General features: G+C 43.2%; 1 protein-coding gene across 1 annotated transcript in view; it reads right to left on the bottom strand.

Moving 5' to 3' along the window:
- CFAP61 (cilia and flagella associated protein 61) overlaps positions 1–22,140 on the bottom strand; it is a 231,046-nt gene extending 208,906 nt beyond the window's left edge. Inside the window, 6 exon segments of the mRNA XM_023761280.1 lie at positions 11,150–11,276; positions 11,505–11,572; positions 12,719–12,795; positions 15,005–15,155; positions 21,997–22,058; positions 22,060–22,140. Coding sequence (XP_023617048.1) covers positions 11,150–11,276; positions 11,505–11,572; positions 12,719–12,795; positions 15,005–15,155; positions 21,997–22,058; positions 22,060–22,140 — 566 coding nt within the window.
- Positions 22,141–23,315: the final 1,175 nt, after the last annotated feature.

Genomic DNA, 23,315 nt, shown 5'->3' with positions numbered 1-23,315 from the left:
GCTGCACCCTGTCAAACACAGAGCCGCAAGGCGATCAGGGGATTGGGGAGCTCCCCCCTATCAGGCACAGAGCAGGGCAGATAGGGAGTTGTGGCCCCGCCCCCTGTCACATACAGAGCCACAGGGCGATCAGGGGGTTGGGGAACTCCCCCCTGTCACACACAGAGCCGCAGGGCGATCAGGGAATTGGGGAGCCCCCCCCTATCAGGCACAGAGCAGGGCTGATCAGGGGGTTGGGGTGCCTTCCCCTGTCACGAACAGAGCAGGGCGGATAGGGAGGTTGTGGCCCTGCCCCCTGTCACACACAGAGCTGCAGGGTGATCAGGGGGTTTGGGCACTGCCCCCTGTCATGCTGATCCCGGTGCCGGGAGCCCTCGCTGCTCCCCTGATCCCGGTGCTGGGAGGCATATTACCCTTTTACTATATAGGATAGAGGCCTGTTGCACGGGTGGGAGCCGGCTGGTTTGCCCTGAAGGGTGTCCTGGATCAGGGTGGGGGTCCCCACTGGGGTGCCTGGCCAGTCTGGGTGAGGGGCTGAGGGCCATTTTCAGGCTGGCGGGTGATTGAAGCTCCCAACTGCTCCTTTTTTTCTTTTTCTTTTTTTTTCTATTCTGGGCCAGCTTTAGCTCTGAGGCCTCGCTGCTGAAAGCCGGTTTCTAGGGTTTTGTTTAGCTTCTATATTTGCAACATAGTTGCTTAGAGTTGCAGCTGAGAGGCCGGCAAGTCAGGTGGGGAACGTTGGAGTCCGCTGTCACTGGAGCAAGCAAGCCTCCCTGTTCGCTTCAGTGCATGGCTGCCGGCCGCCATCTTGGCTAGCAGTTAATTTGCATAAGGATATGCTGATTAGCCAATGGGAAGGGTAGCGGACGTACGTTAATTACCATGTTTCTCTTTTATTAGTGTAGATGTGTCAAAGGCTTATGGAGCGCTTTTGAAAAGACTGGAGATTAAACCATACAGTGTGGTGGTCACAGCCTGGGCTGGGAAGCTAGAATGCCTGCGTCTGGATTTAATAGCTGTAACCTTGGGCAAGTCACTTAACCTATGTCACAGTTTTTTCACCTGTCAGAAAGGCAGTAAATGCTAAAATAATAATAATAACAGGTTATTATCATTAACACTATTATTACTTAGGTAGGAAGGGTCAATAAGAACAGTTGTAGAAGGTTGATTAATTCATGGAAGAGGTTCTCACTACAAAAGCTTGAGTTATTGCACTAGCTGCCCCTTGGCCACGGTAGGAATAAACTCATCCATTCCATCCACTATCACTAATCTGCTTAAAATCCCACTTTCTTCACCTCACTCCCTTACTCAAAAGCTTTTGCCAGTCTCCACTGTTTCTCGGATGAACTAGAGCCCTGAGCCTCATTTTTGATGCCTCCATCTTTCCATCCTCAGCACCAACAATGAAACAAGTTGATCTATTCATTGTTCTTAGAAGAGGACCTCACCATTCTCCCTCCTTCCCCCTCCTTTCCTCTCCAGCACTTTGACCCCTCACTTATTCCAAATTCCAGCATCTTTCAAGGCTCACCTACACCTCACACCCTCTAGCCTTCTGTCCTAGAAACCCAATGACAGGGTCACCACTGGGTACTCACTGACCACGTCTGGTGTTAACGTCAATGCAGGTCATTCCCAGCCCAGGAACATGCTCTTCGGGGACAAGGCAGAGTTCTGTGTTGGTGGTTCTGTGACGAAGACTCTCCTTGACCCAACTCTGGCCAGGACACTCTGAGCCCTCTTCTCAACAGGCCAAACCTTAGCCTGTAAAGACCTGAATGAACACTAACATATTTTCTAAAACCTTATGGCTACATCCCTAGGATGACCCTAGCCCCCCTTAAAGTGTCTCCCGGAGAATGCTTAAGGCCGCCAAAAAATGTCCTGCTTGTTCCAGCCGACACCTGTGGATAGGACCCCTGTCTCTGGGGGGTGGGGGGGGGGAGTCTAACTTCAGTAAATGCAAGTTAGCAAACTCAGGTGGTTTCCACTTGGACCAATCCCCCCTTTCCACTTTATTTTTTTATCTTTAATTTCTTTATTGGTTAAGGTATTACAAATATGTCTCACTTTATTTTTTAAAATATATTTTTATTGATTTCAGAGAGGAAGGGAGAGGGAGAGAGAGATAGAAACATCAATGATGAGATAGAATCATTGATTGGCTGCCTCCTGCACGCCCCACACTAGGTATCGAGCCCGCAACCCAGGCATGTGCCCTTAGCCAGAATTGAACCCGGGACCCTTCAGTCCACAGGCCGACGCTCTATTCACTGAGCCAAACCAGCTAGGGCAGCCCCCCTTCCCACTTTATATAATTTTTCCCTTCCCTGATCCTATTGGGCCCCTATGGACTCCTCCTTCTCCATTTAAAACTCCTACTCACCTCTGTACAAATTGAAGTTGAATTCAGTTTATGTTGAACTCTTTTCCCTGTGGCAATAGTTATTACTGATTAAAATCTGTCCTTACCACTTTAACCAGTGTCTGGCTTCACTTACATTTCACATCTGCACGCACTGTAGCCTGCAGTGCAGGTGCAACAACGATGGCCAACATGGATGGGATCCTTATCATATGCCAGGACTTTGTCCAGTGTTCCGCGTGCACTGAAGTGCCCTAGCTAAGCCTGCTTTTCAGGTGAGAGACATGTGGCCTGAGAGGGCGTATCTGGGAGTGAGCCCACAGCCCCGTGCGGGCAGCTCCACAGCCCTTCCACTCAGCCTCTGACTCCACTTGCTGAGAAACCTGCCCAGTCACTTCAACATTATGCATCTACAAAAGGGACAGGGGCAAGGATAGAGGGGAAGATACAATGTGGTGATGCAAGGGTGAACTTGACACCCTCAAGTTCAGTCTCTGGCAGGCAGTAAGCCCCCAGCAGCATTTGCTCCTGGGAGACTTCACACACCCCTGTTCCGTGCCAGGAATCACTGTCAACTGACTTTACCTGAGCACCCAGGACCTCAGCTGAAAGAGTTCCAGAAACCACTTGCTTCCCCACTTAGCAACCTGCCAAAAGGGTGCTAACAGCTCTAGCCTTGTTGACTCAGTGGCTAGAGCATCAGCCTCAGGGTCTTGGGTTCAATTCTGCTCAAGGGCATGTACCTCAGTTGCAGGCTCAATCCCTGGCCCCCAGTCGGGCGCCTGCTGGAGGCAACCAATCGATGTGTCTCTCTCACATCGATGTTTCTCTCTCTCTCTGTCTCTCCTCCCCCCTATCACTCTAAAAATCAATGGAAAATATCCTTGGATGAAGATTAATAACAAAAAAAAGGATGCTAACAGAAGTGGCTTTACTCTGTAATGAGTCCTGGATGATATTAGCTTTTAAAAAAGATTCTAAGAGAGAATAGCCAACAAATCCATTTTCAAACATTATGAGAATCTGCATCAATATTTAGTAAAGAGACAATTATTTTAAATTATGGGGAAATAACCCAATATCCTAATAATTTTCACTTTGAGTTGATCAAGACTGCTACAACCCAGGGAACTCCAAAACAAACTGTGTACAGGGCCTTATCTATATGATGCACACAAAAATATTAACCCATGGATATAAAAATCAGGAATAAAAGTTCAGAGAGACCCAGGGTTGTAAGACTAATCATAAGCCCTCAATAGCCCATTAACAAAGTTATCCATAATCATACCTCAATACTAGTTCTTCTGGGAAAAATAAGAGGAATCACCTAAATTGTGGCGTTCTAAAGAGTCTCTCCCTTAGCCCTTCCCCAAAATGGGTACCAAGGAACTTGTTCTGCTAAATGCATTCCTTGGGGTAATTGATAATTTATGATCTTGCATCAGCCCCCAGTGCTAATGATAAAGGATGACATCAGCCTCACAGAGTCTCAAATGGCACATGACAAAGTCTAGCCCCACAGAAACAAAGCACCCTGGCTACCAAAAACAATCCATCCATCAACTCCGCAGTGAGCACCACCTGCCATCAGGAGCAGAGCCAGGGCTTCCTGTGAATTCCTTCTGCACAGGAGAGCCAGGTGCCCCTCACCTGAGGCGCAGCGTGTCAGCAGTGATGACTGGTGACTGTGGAAGGCTGCAGTTCACCAGCATCAAGTACAATGGGAATGGCACCACTCTCTGAGTGAAAAGCGGCGTTCCTTATTTCTTCCGTTCAGGACAAGGCTTGGAGGAGGCAACCATGTGCTGGTTAACGTAATCCGTTAGAGGAGATTTCATTTTAACTTGTTTGGAGGAAACAAAAGGCCCATCCCATAGAGTAGAGACTAATTGATTGCTCAGGCAGCTAAATGTCCATCAGACTCTGAGAAACATGCCAGATGAAAATGGAGTAAAAATCCAAAGCTTAAGAAAATCAACAGCCTCTCAAGGATACCATACCTCGCTTGGGGTATGGAGGTCCCTTAAACCCAAGAGAAGGCCAGGTGAAAAGTGGCAGGGACCTGATGGCTCTCACTGGCTCCCTGGGAGGTAGGGACAAGAAAGAACACACTCACTCGTCATTCCCACTGTGTCGGTTAGCTGGGCTTGCAGGAGCACTGTGCTGCCTGGACTCCACAGACCTTCCCCAGGTGGCTGGCACAGTCTCTCAGTGACAGGCAGACCAAGACTGCTTCAACGCCTCAGCATCCTGTCCACTCTGCTGTATAATTACAACCCTGGAGGAAAACCTACAGGAAACCCTCCCTCCAGTGCAGGAGGTGCACGTATTCTTGCCAGCAAAGAAACCGTTGCAAATTCACAGATAGAAGGTTCACACTGAAGGACTATGACAGCAGCCGCGGCAGCAGCAGCAGGCCATCTTTGCATTCAGAATATTGGCAGGGCCTCCTCTCTCCTATCTGATGGTATTTTGCACATCCAGAGAGGATTTGCATTTCATTAGCTAGACTTAAAAGTGTAGCATTGAAGAAGTGCTTCTGATATCACTTTAAATGCCATGAATATCGTATTTCTTCAAGCCTGAGTGCGTGTGCGCATATGTATATTTTAAGAAATCAATGAATGGCCCTGGCCGGTGTGGCTCAGTTCGTTGGAGCGTCGTCCCATACACTGAAAGGTTGCTGGTTCGGTTCCCAGTCAGGGCACACACCTAGGTTGAGGGTTTGGTTCCCCATTGGGGTGCATGTGAGAGGCAAGGATCAATGTATCTCTCTCACATCAATGTTTCTCTTTCTCTCTCTCCCTCTCTCTAAAATCAATAAACATACCCTAGGGTGAGGATTTTTTTAAAAATAAATCAATGAATGAGCAAAATAATTTGTAGAAGATCCAATTTAGTGGTAGTGCTAAACAACAGTATATTTTAGCTAAATCAACCTTTTACCATGAATACGGTTTGAACTTGGGGAAGGAGAAACTCCAGTTGACACATTTTTTCTTAGATGTGCAAAACAAAGCACCTTTTTCTTTCCAAGATCTCTTATGACCTCTAGTGGTCTTTCAAAAAATCAAATCTACCATTCCTAAACTTATTCCACTTCACTTTAAAATGGATTTTTATCAGTTTAATAAAATAAATTTCATAACAGTTTAGCTTCTACTCCTTGGAAAATGTCATTGTAAAAAAAATTACAAAGAATTTGAAACCTTACGTGACTTCAGAGCATATTCAAGGCCAATTAGAGGCCCCTGCACTGTTAACCAATTCTACTGGCTGGGTACCAGGACTCCCAAAGACGGATGGTGAAATTCCTAACTGCTCTACCCCTTCTTTTTGAAGGCTTGAGGATATTCATGACGTAAGCATCAGAATGTCCATTTATATGAAATTGCTCAGAAGTCAAGCTTAGGTAGATTCCTAAAAAGCATGAGGCCATCAAATGCTTAATAAAAATAGATGCTTTGGGAGGTAAAAAGTTAGTATTTAAAACCCACCAACCTTATGTTTTAAAAGTCCTAAGTTTTATTTCATCTATTTTAAGTAGTAATGATGTTGACCTAATTTGGTTAATCAGTGTCATCAAAAAAGGAGTGAGCCATTTTGGTGACAGTGGTACCCCTCACCCTTTACGAGTATCTGTGGCTGTGCTTTCCAGTGGTTTGTTAAACTGCAGTCAACTGGGGCCCCAAAATATTAAATGAAAATTTCCAGAAATAAGCAGTTCATTAATTTTAAACTGTGAGTAACAGAATGAAATCGCCCCGCCCCGGATGGGAGTCATCCTGGGTCCAGCATATCCACACTGTACACGCTAACCCGTCCGACAGTCACTTAGTTTCAGTTATTAGATTGGTGGCCAGAGAAAGACCCCACTCACACAGCTTTTCTTACAGCATATTGTTGCAGCTGCTCTATTTCATTATGTCACTGTTGTCATCTCTTACTTGCCTACTTTATAAATTAAACTTCACAATAGGTATGTATGTATAGGAAAACATAGTATAGAGTTTTGTACTATCAGGGTAGTAGGCAGGGGGTTTTGTCTTGGACTGTATGCCCCGGGGATAAGGGGAGGAGACCACTGTATTTACAATGCTGACTGACAGCACATAATCCTTTCCTGGTGCGTCCTTCCCTACCCCCATGATCATATGTTCTTAAATTATACTTTCCTGAAGGGCAGGAGGGTCTAATTTACCTGTGCTGACACGAACAAGAGAAACTTCATAGATCAGAAAGGAGGCTTTGTAAGGTGTGAGCAAACCAATTAAAAATGTTATTTCACTCACAAAATTCCTTTTCTTCAGAATGTGTTTGGCTTGTATTAATTAGCATTTATATCCTAATCCGAAGGATTTTATAAAGAGAGAATTACAATGTGAGTAATTAGCTATGAATAAGAAAGAAAAATAATTTTCCATGAGGAATTTTCTTCTTGTTCTAAATTAAGTGAATAACTTGTATCTGAACTTATTCTCCTCGGTAATCTTATTTTAGACACATGCTGTCTGGATCTCAGAATGCAAAGTAAATGCTTTACAGGAAGAGTAAAAATGGAATCCCTTTATATTGTGTGCAAAACGTTCAACATCTGCCTCCCTCCTTTTGCTTCCCTTCATCACCAAACTTCTCTAAAGAGCAGTGAGTATGACCTTGTCTTAACTTCCTTACCTCTATTCAGCTCACTGACATTTGATTAACAGTATCCAACCCTGCCCTTTGGGGAGGGGCAAGATGAGTCCCCAAACCAAGGAAGTGGTCAGAAGTAGGGCACTGAGTGGGCAAGGCTGGCACAGAGGAGCCAAGGGGAGGAGCTTGGAAGGAAGACCTTGGGGAAGGCAGAGTCCAGAGCCATAAGAATAAGACAAAAAGAGAAGCAAATTAGGATGAGGTGGGGTTGGGGCTGCAGTCTCGGGGAGAGGCCAGTGTCAGGCAGGCAGCCACCCTCCCTCTCATCCCAAGTTCGCCTGACTTCTCTTTAATAGATATGGAATTATCCAAGTTATTAATTTATCTCAAATGAGTTTTGGTAGTTGGTGTTTTTCAAGGATTTGGCCCATTTTCTCTAAATTGTTGAAGTTACACAGTTGTTGCAGTGCTCCCCAACCTTTAATGTCTGTGGAGCCTGGAGTGGTGTCCCCTCTTTTATTCTTGGTATTGATGGTTTGTCTTCTTTTTCTTTTTCTTGATCAGTCTGGCTAGAAATCCATCACTTTTACTCAACTCATCTGTGTCTTTTTAAATTTCCAAATCCAATGGCCTCTCTTTTATACTCAAATGATTTAATTGCCCTTCACTGTTTGCCACTTCAAGAGTCTGACTTCTGCCACACGACTTCTGCCACACTCCTTCCCCTCTCTTCCAGTTTTCTTTCTTATTATCAGTAGCAGTTCATTTTCATCTTTCAATATCCTGCACTTTTCACTTTAAAATCTCCCCCTCAACTGGACAATCTCCTTTTCTCTCATGATATCCTCACTCATGAGAGGACCTGTATTTCCAACTCTCTCCTGTCCATCTAATGCTATTATTTCTACTTTCAGCTAATGAACCCTGACAGCAGCTCCCCAAAACCCTGAGTTATCATTAACTCATTTTCATTCTTGAACTTCTCCATCCAAATTGCATTTTTACTGATCTACTCCCCCACCACCACCCGGATTTCTTTGACTTGTCAAGGCCTAAATTCCAGCCGGCTGCTCTGTGCTCCTCCTCTATAAGCCACTGACCACATGGAAAGCAGTTACCTAGTAACATAGAGAGCATATCATGCCTTTCTTCTTCAGTGCTCCCTGCTGGCTCCAAGATAAAGCCTTCCCATTACAGTACTTCTATCCAGAACCTGCTCTTTCTCCCCATACGTTGAACAGTAGCTGTACCTGCCAACCTGCCTGGTAATAGATCGTGCGCTTTCCTGTCTCCATGCCTTTGCTCATCCTGTCACTCTGACTGAACTCTGACTCAACCTTCCTGACCAGATTCAGAGGCCGGTTCCTTTTTTAAGTGAACCCATCAGTTAGTATCAGAACCAAGATCAGAATCTGTATCTACCTCACGTCATTATTACAGAGTCTTAACAATTATGCTGTAATACTACATGCCTGGTAAATAGTAGGTCCCAGGTTTTTAAGATTTCAATTCAATACTTTCTACAGAAATGGAGCTCTTATCAAGTATGACAACAGCTGACCTGAGAAGATCCAATTTATTCTTCACTGATAAAAGCCAACTACTCTTGTGAAATGGTTTCATATACACTCTTATGAAACATTTACTAAAATGCATAGATATTAAGAATGCAGTTTGGCCCGGTCAACCTGGCTCAGTGGTTGAGCATTGATCTATGAACCAGAAGGTCACAGTTCAATTCCCGGTCAGGGCACTTGCCTGGGCTGAGAGATCGATCCCCGGTGTGGGGCATGCAGAAAGCAGGCAATCAATGAGTCTCTTTCATCATTGATGTTTCTCTCTCTCTCTCTCTCTCTCTCTCTCTCTCTCTCTCTCTCTCCCTCTCTGAAAGCAATAAAAATATATTTTTGAAAAGAATACAGTTTGATGACTTTTGACAACTGTCTAAACCACAATCAATATACAGAACATTGGCATCACCCCAGAATTCCATCATGTCTCTCCCTGTCTCACTCTTCCCTCCACTGGAGGCAACCACTGGCCTGATTTCTCTCTGTACAGTTAGTCTTGCCTGTTTTGTACATCGTAAAAGTGGGATCAACAGTATATGGCCTTTGTCTCCATGTCTGCCTTCTTTCACTCAGCATAACCTTTCTGACATTGATCCATGCTATCATTGTGTGATAAGTACTTCATTCCACGTCACTGCTGAGTAGTATCTATTGTATGGATGTGCCAGTTTGAAAATGTAAAGATTTAACTGTTGATGGACATTTAGCCTTTTTTTTGTGGGGGTGGGAAGGTTGTATGAAGCTGTCTTCACCCCTTTCTGTTTTACCTCTTCCAAGCTACATAGCACAGTTTATTGAGGGTGGTTCTCTCTCCCCCACATAACTATAATAGTAATAATAATAACAATATTTAATTTCCTTAAGCATTTACAGGTGATTGGAAGTGTGCTAAGGAACAGATTTTCATCAGCTCACCCAGTCAACCCAGTGGGCACTGTGCTTACACCCACTGACAGAGAGGAAATTGAGGCCTGGAGAGGCCAGTTCCTTTTTTAAGTGAACCCATCAGTTAGTATCAGAACCAAGATCAGAATCTATATCTACCTCACGTCATTATTACAGAGTCTTAACAATTATGCTGTAATACTACATGCCTGGTAAAAAAAAAAAAAAAGTAGGTCTCAGGTTTTTAAGATTTTAATTCAATACTTTCTACAGAAATGGAGCACTTATCAAATATGACAACTGGCCCAAGAAGATCCAATTTATTCTTCACTGATAAAAGCCAAGCAACCACTCTAGTGAAATGCTTTCATATGCACTCTCATCTCAAAGCAGCCCTTCTATTTTGCTCACAACTTTGTGAGTCAAAACTCTGAGGGGACACAGCCGGGCAGTCCTTGCTTGGGGTCTCTCAGGGCTCCACCGTCACAGGTTGGCTGGGCTGCAGATGCAGGGGGGCTCTCCTTGCCTGGATGTCCTTGCTGGCTTCCTCACACGGCTGTCAGCCAATGCTGTCAGCAGGAGCCCGCTGGCCCACTGACCCGAGGGCAAGATGTGGCCTTTCCGGCACGTTGGTCTCAGGGCCGTCGGACGTCTACACCCCATTCCCTCCAGAATGAGAGTCCCAAGAGAACTCCCAAGAGACCTAGCCTCAGAAATCACAGAGCCTCCCTTCCACCATGCTGTATGGGTTGAAAAAGTCACAATCTGGCCCTAGCCGGTTAGGCTCAGTGGATAGAGCGCCAGCATGCAGACCGAAGGGTCCTGGGTTCGATTCCGGTCAAGGGCACCTACCTCAGTTGCAGGCTTCTCCCCAGCCCAGGCCCTGGTCAGGATGTGTGTAGGAGGCAACCAATTGATGTGTTTCTCTTACATCGATATTTCTATCTTTCCCTCTCTCTCCCACTCTCTCTAAAAATCAGTGGAAAAATATCCTCGGGTGAGGATTAAAAAAAAAAAAGTCACAATCTGGCCCAGATAAAGAGGGCCACAGACCCCACCTCTAGATGAGAGGACGGTAAGGCCACAGTGCAGGAGCCCTTGCAGGATGAGAGATGGGGTTGCAGCCCTCCTTGGCAAACAGACTCGGGCATAGCCCTCTCCTTAAGATTGCTGAGCTTGGGGGCATGTCTTGTGGGCCACTCATGGTACAGACCTTCGACTTAAGACACCCCTCTTTGGGGTCAACAGAATCGTCACCCACTGAATGCCAGAAAATAAGTGGGCTCTACTAGGAAAACCAAATAGGTAGATTCATTTTTATTTATTTTTATTTAATTTATTTATGTATTTATTTTTAGGCAGATTCATTTTTAGATTTGTTTTATTTTAAAGTGATTTCACTCAGCACGGGACAAAAAAACTCTGTGTTTTCAGAAACCCCTAAGTAGTAAATCTACAACTTTGCTGGCCACACAGCACCAAATGAGTCTCATCAGACATTTAGTTCCACAAATATGTCATCAAGAGGCACTGTAGACATCTTCAAATGAAGTCATGCTCATGGGTATTCCAAAACAATTTAATCCAAGCTGTACCTACTTACAGTAAAACTGACAATTTAAAAACTCTTCCCAAGGGAACTGTTAGGGTAAAGCTTAGGTGACCAAAGGCACTGCTCCCGCCTTACCTGGCTTTGCGAACGTGCAGCTGCGGGTAATGGCTGTGCCTGTGACATATGTGCACAGCAAAGTCCTCGTTAAAGGTCAGATTCGGAATGCTCCCCACTTGGTCAAACACAGTTATCAGAGTTATGCCTGAATCACAAGAGACAGAGAAATGTGGCCTCGTTTTACCAGGGAATAACTAGAACTTCCAAACACAGTGTAGTTCCCATTCTCAACGGTGTTTTACGTGCTAGAGGCATAGAGGCATGGTGTACATTGTGGACCTGGAGATCACCCTTATTTCCCATTCACCACGGCCCCATTCAAACATGAGTTTCCTGTTCCCGACCGGGGCTGAGGTAGTCGAGCAGACCTTACCGAGGCTCATGTAGGCCGGCACGATGAGAAAGATGAAGTGCAGCTCTGGCACCGCCTTAAACACAGACCTGGCCAGGGAAAGAGAGGGCGGGGGAGTGTTAGTAACCAAGCAATCCCCTCAGCTGGCGCCTGATTGAGACAAATGCCTTCACTAAACGGATGAGGTGTTCCAACCTCCCTCTGCCCTCCTTTGCTCCCTGCCTGCCAAGGCAAGAACATCTTCCAGGTAGTTTCTTCTTCTTCTCTACTTTTCCTTGGGCTCCCCAGCCCTTTTCTATCTGCTCCACGGAGGTAGAAAGAATAAAGGCTGCCACGTTCACGCAGCACACCAGATTTCTGCAAATATTAACCTCTGACCTGGCATCTGGAAGGTCTGGTGTGGCATTTCAAGTGTGACTTGAAAGCTGAGCCCCGCTCCCAATGGCTGTGCAGGCTGTCAGCGACACATCACGTCACCCGGGAGCCCCGCTGATCATATTTCAGCATGTCCTATTATTCAGGATGCTTCTACAGTCTGTCATGTTAATAAACATTTCTAAAGATGCGACTGAGGAAAACTTTAGGAACATCCTAACCTGTGGTTTTCCTTCGGCAATATCACTGCTATTCCATAAATGCTACACCTCAAAGGGTGTCATGTCCTTGAAAGATATTTTGAAACTAACAGGCCCTCCATATCCACAGGTTCTACAGCTGTGGATTCAATCAACCACAGATCAAAAATATTTTTTTAAAAATGTTACATTGCTGCTGACGTGTACTATGCAGTTAGGCCTACAATGGTTGCATCTGTACTGAACATGTACAGACTTTTTTTCCTTGTCATTACTCCCTAAGCAATATAGTATAACAATAGTCACATAAGCATTTCCATTGTATTAGGTATTATAAGTAACATAGAGATGATTTAAAGCAGCCGTCGCCAACCAGTGGTCCGTGGACCACTGGTGGCCTGTGAGGTCCGAATGGCTGGCGACCGCTGATTTAAAGTATGCAGGAGGATTGTGTAGAATATATGTAAATACTGTGCCAGTTTATATAAGGAACTTGAGCACAGCAGCTTTAGGTATCCCCAAAAGTTCTAGAACCAGTCCCTCTCGAGGGATGACTGCATCCACATGGTCTCTTTCATGTCACTTTGGCACTAATGTGTCTTGTCTATGGTGCTGCTGCCAAGCCCCCAGGTCACCGTCCGCAAGGCTCCGGCCACTTACCGAATTATCTCTTTGCAGCAGCCAGTAGAAAACTCGTCCACGGCCACAAAGAGGTGCATGAACAATGTGTTCAGAGGCTGCAGAAGAAAAGAGAACATAACTAAGGCTGAGTGAGCATCTGGGCTATGCTAGAGCAGGGTGGGAGGTGGGAGGTGGGAGGTGGGAGGTGGGAGGTATGAGGGGGGGTTTGGTCACAGACACAGAGCAGCACTGTGTTTGTGGATATTTTATGTCTAAAGTGACGAGACGCCCAGGCAGTGTTGGAGTGTTCTCCCGTACTCTGCTCACCGCCTTCTGTCCTCCTAGCTCAGAATTATTCAAGGTAACAGGGATCCTAAATGAGTCCAGTGCAACTGGCTCTTATTCCTGCCCCCGCAAACGGGCTGTGGGCAGGGAGGTGCCTGCAGGGGAGTGAAATCGATTATTAACTCAGTAGTCTTGTCCTCGGGGGTGTCGATGCCACGTGAAAGACAATCACCCTTTCCCCGGGGCTCCTGAGTAAGCAGCTGCTGCTCTATTCAAGTGACACGAGGGAAAGAGTCTCTTATGAATTTGAAGGATGGAAGGCAGATGCCGCTTATGAGTCCAATGGCTTGTTTTGTTCAACATTCCCAGAGTCAGAATCAAATATTACTCTTGGGATTCAGAAAACCTGGGAGCTGAAAACTCAAAGTAGCCAGATCCTAACATGACTTTCAGGTTAAATCTGTCAAGTTTTTAAAGAGCTATGTCTTGGAACTTCTGAAGACTTCTTACGTGGCCTAAATAATGAGCAGTTGGTCTATATATCCACGGGTTAGTCTGCTCAACTCAGTACCCCTGTGTTTATGGGCAAATCTTCAAATCGGGAGATGATGTGAGGTGGCCAGTCGGGGAGGGTAGTGCTGGCGCCCAAGTCAGGACAACAGACTAGCTGTGTTCCTTGTTTCCTGAGCAAGTTTATGGGTGGCCTGGGGCCACCTGCACATCACGTGCCTCGGTCTCCCCTGCTGTTGGATGGCGTGTGCCTTAGAACACTAGGGCATAAAACGGCTTGAGAAGGACCGTGAATTTGGTTTATCATCTCAATGGTCACCTCATTAGTTTATGGGTGACCACTGAGATGATAAAAAATGATTCGTTGCACTTGAGATGCTGGTTACTTTAGGCAAAATTAATGAGAGAATATTTTTAAAATATTGCTGGGTATGATATAAAATAGTAAATGTCCTACTGGACCATAGCCGAAACCTTTGAGATTCTCTCTTCTTCCACCAGATAGAAATGATTTACATCTCAAATGGATAAACATCCATATGCTAACCACTGTTCTTACAGAATTGTAAAATAGCCCAGTCAATAGAAAATCCATCACAGATACAAGCATTCAAAGAATCTTTCTGCACTAGTTCCAAGTTTGAGATAATTTTTCTGACCATGGTAATTGGGTGCACAGGGTAGTGAGGAGAGAAGAGGTAGAGAAGAGGCAAGGGAAGACACCAACTAGCTGAATATGTGCTGGATAATGTGCTGAGTGTGCATGTGTGTGCATAGCTGTGTGTGTGTGTGTGTGTGTGTGTGTGTGTGTGTGTGTATGCATGCATTTGTGGGAGGTGAACTCACTCATGCACTCAAGTGACACTCCCCAGGGCTCTGGGGACATGCTATTGAATTCCACTGACAGGCAAGTGTGCTGCCCACAGAAATGGGGACCAGATGCAGGCCTGGCTCTGACAGGTGGGGGGCAGGAAGGGCTCAGATGTGGCACCAGTCACCTGGGCCCAACTCCGTGGGAACTGCTAACCTGGCCCCTATTTGCCAACAGGTTGTCAGATGCCCGCAGCTAGAAGACATCACATGAGCCGTAGTCCACATAGGCACTTTGAAAGTTACAGTGTGACAGGAATCTGAGGCTGTTATCATTATTACAGAGGCAAATATGCAGATGGAAGGTGCCCTTCCATTACATCAAAAACTTTGGATACAGACACTCGGAGCACAGGGTGGAGACCAGAAAGCAGATGTTCTGACACTCCCACTAATTCCTTGCTCCCAGTCCTCATCAGCAGGGTATGGCCTGGGCCTGGCCAGAAGCTGTCTGATCTGGCTATTACCTACCTTTTTTTTTACCCACAGACCCACCCTTCCTCCCCACCAGCTATCTTCATACCTAATTGTCATGATGTCATGTACTTTCTGTTGTGTGATTTGAACTGCTCAGTACAAGACGGAAAAGACATATATGTAATCACAGGGCCTCCCTTCAAAATGAAGACAGTTCTAATAAGCATGTGCATGATTGCTTACTGTGCACGGGAGTTCCTTGTCGAGCTCCCGGAACACGTACACCCACTCATCCTGCTTGGCCACATTCCAGTTGGGATAGTCCACGAAGGTGGCATGGGCCATGATCTCCTCCCTCTCATTACAGAGAGTGATGGCAAGGTTGGCCTTCTCCCTGTGGAAACGATTAAAATTGCACACACATGTAAGATTACGGAAAATGAGATGAGGATGTCATTTTCTCAAACCTGTTTGGCTACTGGAGCTCAGCAACCACTGCATAAGGTATGATAACCATTGAAAGAGGTGGAAGCAATGTGACAGCCAGCTTTGGGAATAGATCTTTCAGGACATCTGGCACTATCGACTACATTTTTACTGAAAATTATATTTCATTAGAAAGCCATTACGTTTATGAACTGAATTGTCCAATACCCTTCCCTTGGAGATTGGCTGGGAAAATTGGTTGACTGTAAAGTTTCTCCTGTCCATTCCATGTGGCCAACACCCGTGTTAGCCTAAACACGTGCAGTCAGTGTGGCCAGCTGTCCCAGTTTAACCAGGACTGATGTGTCCAAAACACGGGACTGTTACTGCTTCAACAAGAAAAGTCTTGGCAAACTGGGATGAGTTGGTCGCCTGTGTGCAGCAGCATTCTGAACAATTTCTCCAAACCCTGAGCTAACTGCTTCTTACGGAATCCGAGCATTAGCAATATACCTGACCTACCTGCAGAAATGGAACCCACAAGTTAGCAAAGACAAGGGAGGAGAAGCAGGTCTTCCAATTCCTCTGGTGGCTGCCCCAAAGGGACGTTTTGATGGTCCCTCACCACAGCTACCCTGGCCTGTGGCCCGTCACAAGAGCAAGAGCTATGACTTACAGACAGGATACACTTTACTTCATGGAGAACCATTTGTATATAAATTGAAATCCAATTTTCACTTTCTTAGCTAAGTGAAATCGACTGGTATCTTAAGTTGGAGGGGGAAATTTTTTTTCATGCTCCTTCAAAAAACAAAGAAGGCAGAAGCTATCCATTCCTTATTAAGGGGAATAAATGAGAAGATAGCATATAGCTGAAGGAGGAGAAGAGACAATGGGGATAATAGAGAGAAAATTATATATACTCTCCAGTTACACATTTATCACCCAAACATTGTATTGTCAGTTCAGTACAAAATTAGAAAGTACTCACAGGCAAAAAGAGAAAAAATAATTTGAAAGCTCATCCTTGATACCACCCCCCATAGATAATCAACATTTGTGAACATTTTGGTGTCAATTTGTCCAGATTTGCCTCGTTTTCAGGGCAGCCATACATTGAAATGTACTTTGTGTGTTTTTTAAAATGAAATACCACAACCCATCCTGTTTGCTTTTCCCACTCCTGACAGCATATTCTTTTCCCAGAGCTGCTCACCAAAGAGCAGTCTCACACACAATGTACTTCTTGTTCCAATTTTGTGTCTTTAAACCTGTTCATTTTGGCTTAAATACATATATTTTCAATAGAAAATTTACATCACTATGGAAAACCAGATCCCTTACTAGAAAGAAAGAATAACTACAAAAATAAAGACATAACATTTAAAACAAAAATGTCTTGTGCATGTATCAAGTCAAATCACCTTGGGTACCACCAGAGGTAGGGGCATTTTTGGGAAACATTGTACTAGGGATGCTGATCTCAGCGCCTACAGCCACCATCCCCTCTCATAGGAAGTCACATCCCACAGCCACAGGGGACTCCACTAAGGGTGCACCCAGCCCAAGGGCCCCACCAAAGCACTGGTTATCATGGAGAAGAGGTAGCAGGCTACTCTCAGGTCCCAAGATTACAGAATTCACACAAAGGACTTCTAAGCAGAAGAATGCACCCCCCAACCTCTCCAGATGACTCATTGAAGCCCTGCAGAGGCTCCCTCCAGCTCCTGGTCTTCTGGGCTCCCCTGCCCCAGGCTCCCAGAGCTTCATGCTGAGAGTTCTCACTCTAATTCGGGTGAGAAAATGCCCAGGGCATAGGACCCCTGGCATGTCAGCCATGATGGTGGTGGTGGTGAAGGAGGAGGAAGTGGGCAAGAGCTGAGACAGGGCAACCACCATCACTTCAGGGAAGCAAGGGAAATGTGTTCCTGGAATCCCAATTTGAACTTAAAATGCATTTATCCATGGGAACCCAGGATGGTGGTTGGGTTCAATAACACAATTAGCACAGTACTGTACGACACAGACATTATTGATTAAATAGGATTTTGTAGGTTGGCCTGGGAGGCCAGCCATGAATAACTTGGTTACATTGGGAAAATGTACTGCAATTTCCAAATGGCTGACTGCAAAACGTAACTTCTGCAGCATTATCCTTTGTATGTATAATTTCCACTTCTTGCTCTATGAACAGAATTCTGATTCCTATTGGTGAATAATATCTTTGAACTTTAACATATTTTGTGTAAAATATGTGTGTGTGTGTATGTGTTTAAAAGGCCTCCTTTGGTTATGATTTGGCTTATTATAAAGAATAATTTTAAACCAGCTTTAAAAACACATCTTCTCCCTCTACTTTTTTTCCTCCTCTCCCTTCTTTGCTCCCACAATGATTTTTACCTGTCCTACAGGTGATATCATAACTGATTTTTTGTTTACTCGAACTCCCATTTATTAAGAAAGGTATTTTAAAATCTCCAATTATGAAAGTGGGTATGTCTATTTCATCTTTTGGTTCTATTACTTTCTGCTTTATTTTAGGACGGTGTCATTAGTAGCATACAAGTTTAAAGCTGTCACACCTCTCTAAAGAACTAAACCGTCTTTAGCGGTATGATGCTTTTTGCCCTAAAGTTTATGTTGTCTACTACTTATATAACAACACTAGCCTTTTTAAAGTGAGATTTTGGCTGGCAGTTTTTTTCCCCCAGTACTTTGACTGTAAACACTTCTGTGCCCTTGTATCTTAGGTGTTTCTCAAACACAAAAATATGACTGAATTTTATTTTGTTCTATTTCAGCCAATCTGCCCAACTTTATCTTTTAACTAAAGACTTTCCCCCCAAATACATTTATTGAGATTAGTGATATAGTTGAATTTTTTTCTACCTTCCTATTATGTGATTAACATGTCCCACATTTTATTTCATTTTTCTTCTTCCCATCTTGCCTTCTTCATTCAGAGTTTGTTTAAAAGTTCTTATTCCATTTCCCTCTATAGGTCAGAAGTTATCATCTCACTGCCTAGCCTTTTAATGATTATCCTATACCAGTGATGGCGAACCTTTTGAGCTCGGCGTGTCAGCATTTTGAAAAACCCTAACTTAACTCTGGTGCCTTGTCACATATAGAAATTTTTTGATATTTGCAACCATAGTAAAACAAAGATTTATATTTTTGATATTTATTTTATATATTTAAATGCCATTTAACAAAGAAAAATCAACAAAAAAAAAATGAGTTCGCGTGTCACCTCTGACATGTATGTCACGGGTTCGCCATCACTGTCCTATACATAACATACATTCCTAACGAAGTCTTTACCCTTTGTTCCAGTTACCAATTAACATGTAAAAACCACCCCAAGCTTAGTGGCTTAACACAATTCATTATTATCTCTCATGATTCTGTGTTGAGTGTGTTTAACTGAGCAGTTTTTGCTTGGGGTCTCTGAAGGGGCTAGCAGTCACACTGTGGCTGTGGCTGGATCACCTCACTGTATTCAGTATCTAAAATGCTTTAGTCACATGGCTAGTAGTTGATGCTGGTTTCTGGCTGGGAGCTCAGCGGCAGCTGTCACATGAAGCACCTGCATGTGGCCATGTGACTGGAGTGTTTAACAATATGGCATTTGGGTTCTGAGAAAGAGCATTCCCAGTGGCCCGCTGGAAGTTGTAAGACTTCTTATGACCTAGACTTGAAGTTACAGAGAAATCACTTCTGTAGGTTTCTATTGGTTACACAGGGCTGGCCCTGATTCAGTGTGAAAAGGGCCTACACAAGGGCATAAACACAGGATATGTGGTTCAGGGGAGAGAGGGAAGGCACCTTTGTGTATTAGCTACCACTCCCTCCCCCTGCATAATACCTTAAGAGTACTTTCATTATAAACATGTACCTTCCAGTTTATATACAATTGTCCAGTATTTTAATCTAAGTTATTTATATCTTATAACATATTTAAATTGAATATCTAGATGAGGTTGGTTCTTATTGCTATTGCTTTATATAAATTAAATTAACCCACATATTTGCTCATATTTTTGTTTACTTTTCTTCTTATATCTTGGGCTTTTCCAGCTGAACTATCCTTCCTCCTGCCTATAATATATTTGAGGCATTTGTGTTTGTCTGAAAATGAATTCATTTCTCCTATGTATTAAAAAATTGTTTCACTGGGCATATATCATTCTAGGTTGATATTATTTTCCATTATCTTCTGGCTACCATTGTTGCTAGTGAGAAATCATCTATTAGTCTAATCTTCAACTCTTTGCAGGTAATTTGTCTCTTTTTGTCTGATTATTTTTCAGATCTCTTTAGCATTGGCATTTTGCTGTTTTATTATAATTTGCTTAGCTGTAGATTTCTCTGTGTATTTATCTTGTTTAGGATTCACTGAGTTTTCTGGATGGAAGAATTTATGCTTTCAACAATTCTGGAAAGTTCTGTCATTATCTCTTCAAATAGGGACTGTTCCACTACCTTTTATCTCCTTCTAGAAGTTTACTAGTCTTGTCAAATAGCCCACTCACATTTTTTATCTCTTTCTGCTGAATTCTGGATAATTTTTTGGTATTAATCTTCCACCTCACTACTTCTGTCTTCAACTGTATCTATTATATTTGACTCATCCACTGAACTTTAACCATTTGTATGCCATAAGTGTCTATAGACGCAAGCGGCGGACCTTTTTAAATTAAATTCAAAATATCGTGGCAGTTACTCGTTAATTTTGACTATTCAGGGGTGGGCAAAAGTAGAGTTATAGTTGTTCATGTGGAAAAAGACATGCAGGTTATGATTACTATACTAGCTTTATGAACACAAAAGAATAAACTCTATGTTTCGCATACTCACAACTGTAAACCTACTTTTGTCCACCTGTGTTTGCATTTCTAGATGGTCTATTTGACTTTTTTTTTTCAAACCTCATTATTCATTTATATGATCTTTTAAGACCTATTCAGTTTAGACATAGTAAGCATAGTTATTTTATATTCTTTGTCTGACAATATATCAACCTTTGAGAATCTGATTCTGCTGGATATTTTGTTGTTGTTGGTTCTCAAAAAATGGTGCATGTTTCCTTGTATAATTGTGATTTTTTTACTGTGAGCTCATGTTCCATGAGCTCATTGTTTCTAGTCTGAGTTGAAGCTCCATCCCTTCACACCTGACCTGTGTTTATTACAGCCAGTCTCCTGGACACACATTGGTAAACTAACTCAGCTTTTGTGTGTCTGAAAATGCAGTCATTATTTGGGATCTTTTGAAGCTTTTGGGGACCACAGATATAATCAATGTGGACCTCAAATCATTATGTGCTTATGAATCCTTGGGGGAGGCTGAGGTTGAAACAGGACAGTGCTTACTGTCCACTTTTATCTAGTGGGCTTATATCCCATTCATCCTTACAATGAACAAGCCAGTTTTATACAAAAGAACCTAATACTTCCATCCTTAGGTGGAGGAAGTATTTATTTTTTGTTCTTTGCAAAGGTGTCAAACACAGAATCATGAGGTTTCTAGAATATAGCATAAAATACTCAAGGAGAAAGTGGCATTAAGACCTACTGTTCTTGCCCTAGCCAGTTTGGCTCAGTGGATAGAGCATCAGCCTGCAGACGGAAGGGTCCCGGGCCCAATTCCGGTCAAGGGCACATGCCTGGGTTGCAGGCTCCATCCCCAGTAGGGGACGTGCAGGGGGAAGCCAATCAATGATTCTCTTTCATCATTATTTCTATTTCTCTCCCTCCCTCTCCCTTTCTCTCTGAAATCAATAATAATAATTTTTTAAAAAGACCTACTGTTTTTTATTTCACTTTTATGATGTTTTCTGCATAGTTCTTGTGTATGTGTTAGTGCATGAGTGCATGCGTGCGCGCGCATGTGTGTGTGTGTGTGTGTGTGTATCAACATACTTTTTCCATCCAGAGGACATCATTAAGGTATTTAATCCACAATAATACCAAAAAAATGAAATAATTTCATTGGTGCATACATTTTAAAGTCTTTTATACATATTGCCCTACTGTTCTCTAACAAAATTGTACCAGTTTCCATTATACTCAGCAGTGTGCTAATCAGAAACTACAAATTTTAATGTCTTAGGTTGGCCTCAGTTTAAACATTTCAAGTGTATTTAATATGAAGCTTTATGAAATCCACAATACTGAGCTATCTCTTATCTTTTTCAATAAAATTATGAAGAAAGATTACAGGATATTTATATTCTGGTATCCAAAAAAAGCAAAACAGGGGAAAAAAGAACTTTTAAGAAAAAAAAATCTATACAGATTTCGAAATTTAGAAGAATATTTTCACAGCAGTGGATAAGAGCATAACCAGGCTTTGTCACCTACGAGTTCTAACTGCTTGACTTAAGCAGGCCTCCATTTTCTCATCTTTAAAATGGACATGATAGTGGCTAGCTCAGAGAGGTGTCAGTGTATTAAATAAGATCATTTTGGCAAAGCACAGAGCCTGATAGAAAATAAACTCTCACAACTGGTAGCTAATATTACTGACTTGCCCCAGGTGAATCTACCAGTGGGTGGGGCAGTTGAGATTTGAACCCAAGTTTGTCTGAATCCAAAACCCATGAGAAATCCTTCTGACCTGCATGTTGTTACAGGTCTTAGAGACTGGCTGTTCCCAAAGATCTCCTGCTCAGTAAGGTAGATTTTCTTGCTGCCCATTTCCTCACCAAAGGCCCCATAAAGACAGAGGAGTGGGGACTGAGGTCCCCTTCCTGTTGTGTGATAAAACTGATAAACATAGTTAAGCTTCCTTGGCTACGTACTTACAGAAGGTAGATGAGATTAAGCCTCCCAAACAGATTCTGAGTAAATTTTCTAATGAGGTTTTTTGATACAAAAAATATCCTGGGACTCTGTTCTTCGGCAGTGAACGACTTCTACCTTTCCTCTTGGAGAAGTGAGTATTGACATTTTTTATCCTGTCCCCAAAAGAGAGAAAACAGCCCACTGTTAATCTGAGATGACAAGCCAGTCCAGTTATAGTACTAACAAAATTGGACGTTAATTCAATTTCCGTATGGTCAGAGTAAACATGGTATTAGAGTGCTGGTGGGACATATTTTCCCCTGGGGGTAGGCTGCAACGATTGACTGTCACTACAAACCAGTTGACATGTTTCTCTCCAGGACAATGATGTTTCTGAGAACTGGCCTGTCTAGAAATTTCTGCAACTGTGTTCTTTGTTTCCAATGAAGCTGCTTTAGAGGATTCTAACAGTAGGCTTGAAAAACAGTGAAAGGAATTATTTACTGATTCAGGGTCCTCTTATATTTAATTAGTCACCACTGCAGGTGGCCAAGAGTTACACCCCTGTATGGACAGCTGCTGCCCTTGTTCCAAATGGGTTCCCCAAACTGGAGTCCTGAAGGGCAGCGAACCTGAGAGAGATTTTGAGACAAAACATCTCATGGTCAAATAAGTATAGGAAATGCTGCTTGTGATAGTATTCCTGACAGGCCATCATGCTCATTAAAGAGTTTGAGAAGTTCCATAAGAAAGTACCTGCTTTGTTTGTATAACCAAGTCTTTCTGAGGAGAATCGCTAATGACAACAGTGGAGAGTCTAATGTTTCAGAAAGATATAATAGAGCGTACAGCACCAAGAGTGACCCTAATGTAGACTATGGACTTTGAGAGATAATATGTCAATGTAGGTTTATCAAGTGTAACTAATGTACCACTTTGGTGGGGATGTTGATAGTGGGGAGGCTGGGGGAGGGGTGGAGGAATAGGCATTCTCTGCATCTTTCTCTCAAATTTGCTGTGAACCTAAAACTGCTCCAAGAAATAAAGTCTTTTAAAAAATTCTCTTAACCATTTGCTTGCTTATAAGTAATTTTTCTGTTTTTAAAGGCATGTCAAGAATTATACCAGCCAACATTTACTGAGCGCTACATAGATTTTTCTCTTTAATCCTACTGAACTAGATATTATCCTCGTCTTATAAAGACATGGAGGCCAAGATAATGCATGTAATTAAGGCAGACTAAGAGAATTTAAACATCTGCCTACCTGAGAACAAGGCTGGCTGGTTTGCTAGTCTACTCATTTATTTTTGTTTTGTATTATCTGGCTTTAAAATACTT

This window comes from Myotis lucifugus, unplaced genomic scaffold (assembly GCF_000147115.1).
Source record: "Myotis lucifugus unplaced genomic scaffold, Myoluc2.0 scaffold_205, whole genome shotgun sequence".
In the NCBI taxonomy this organism is placed as follows: Eukaryota; Metazoa; Chordata; class Mammalia; order Chiroptera; family Vespertilionidae; genus Myotis; species Myotis lucifugus.
This window is presented reverse-complemented; position numbering and strand designations above follow the sequence as displayed.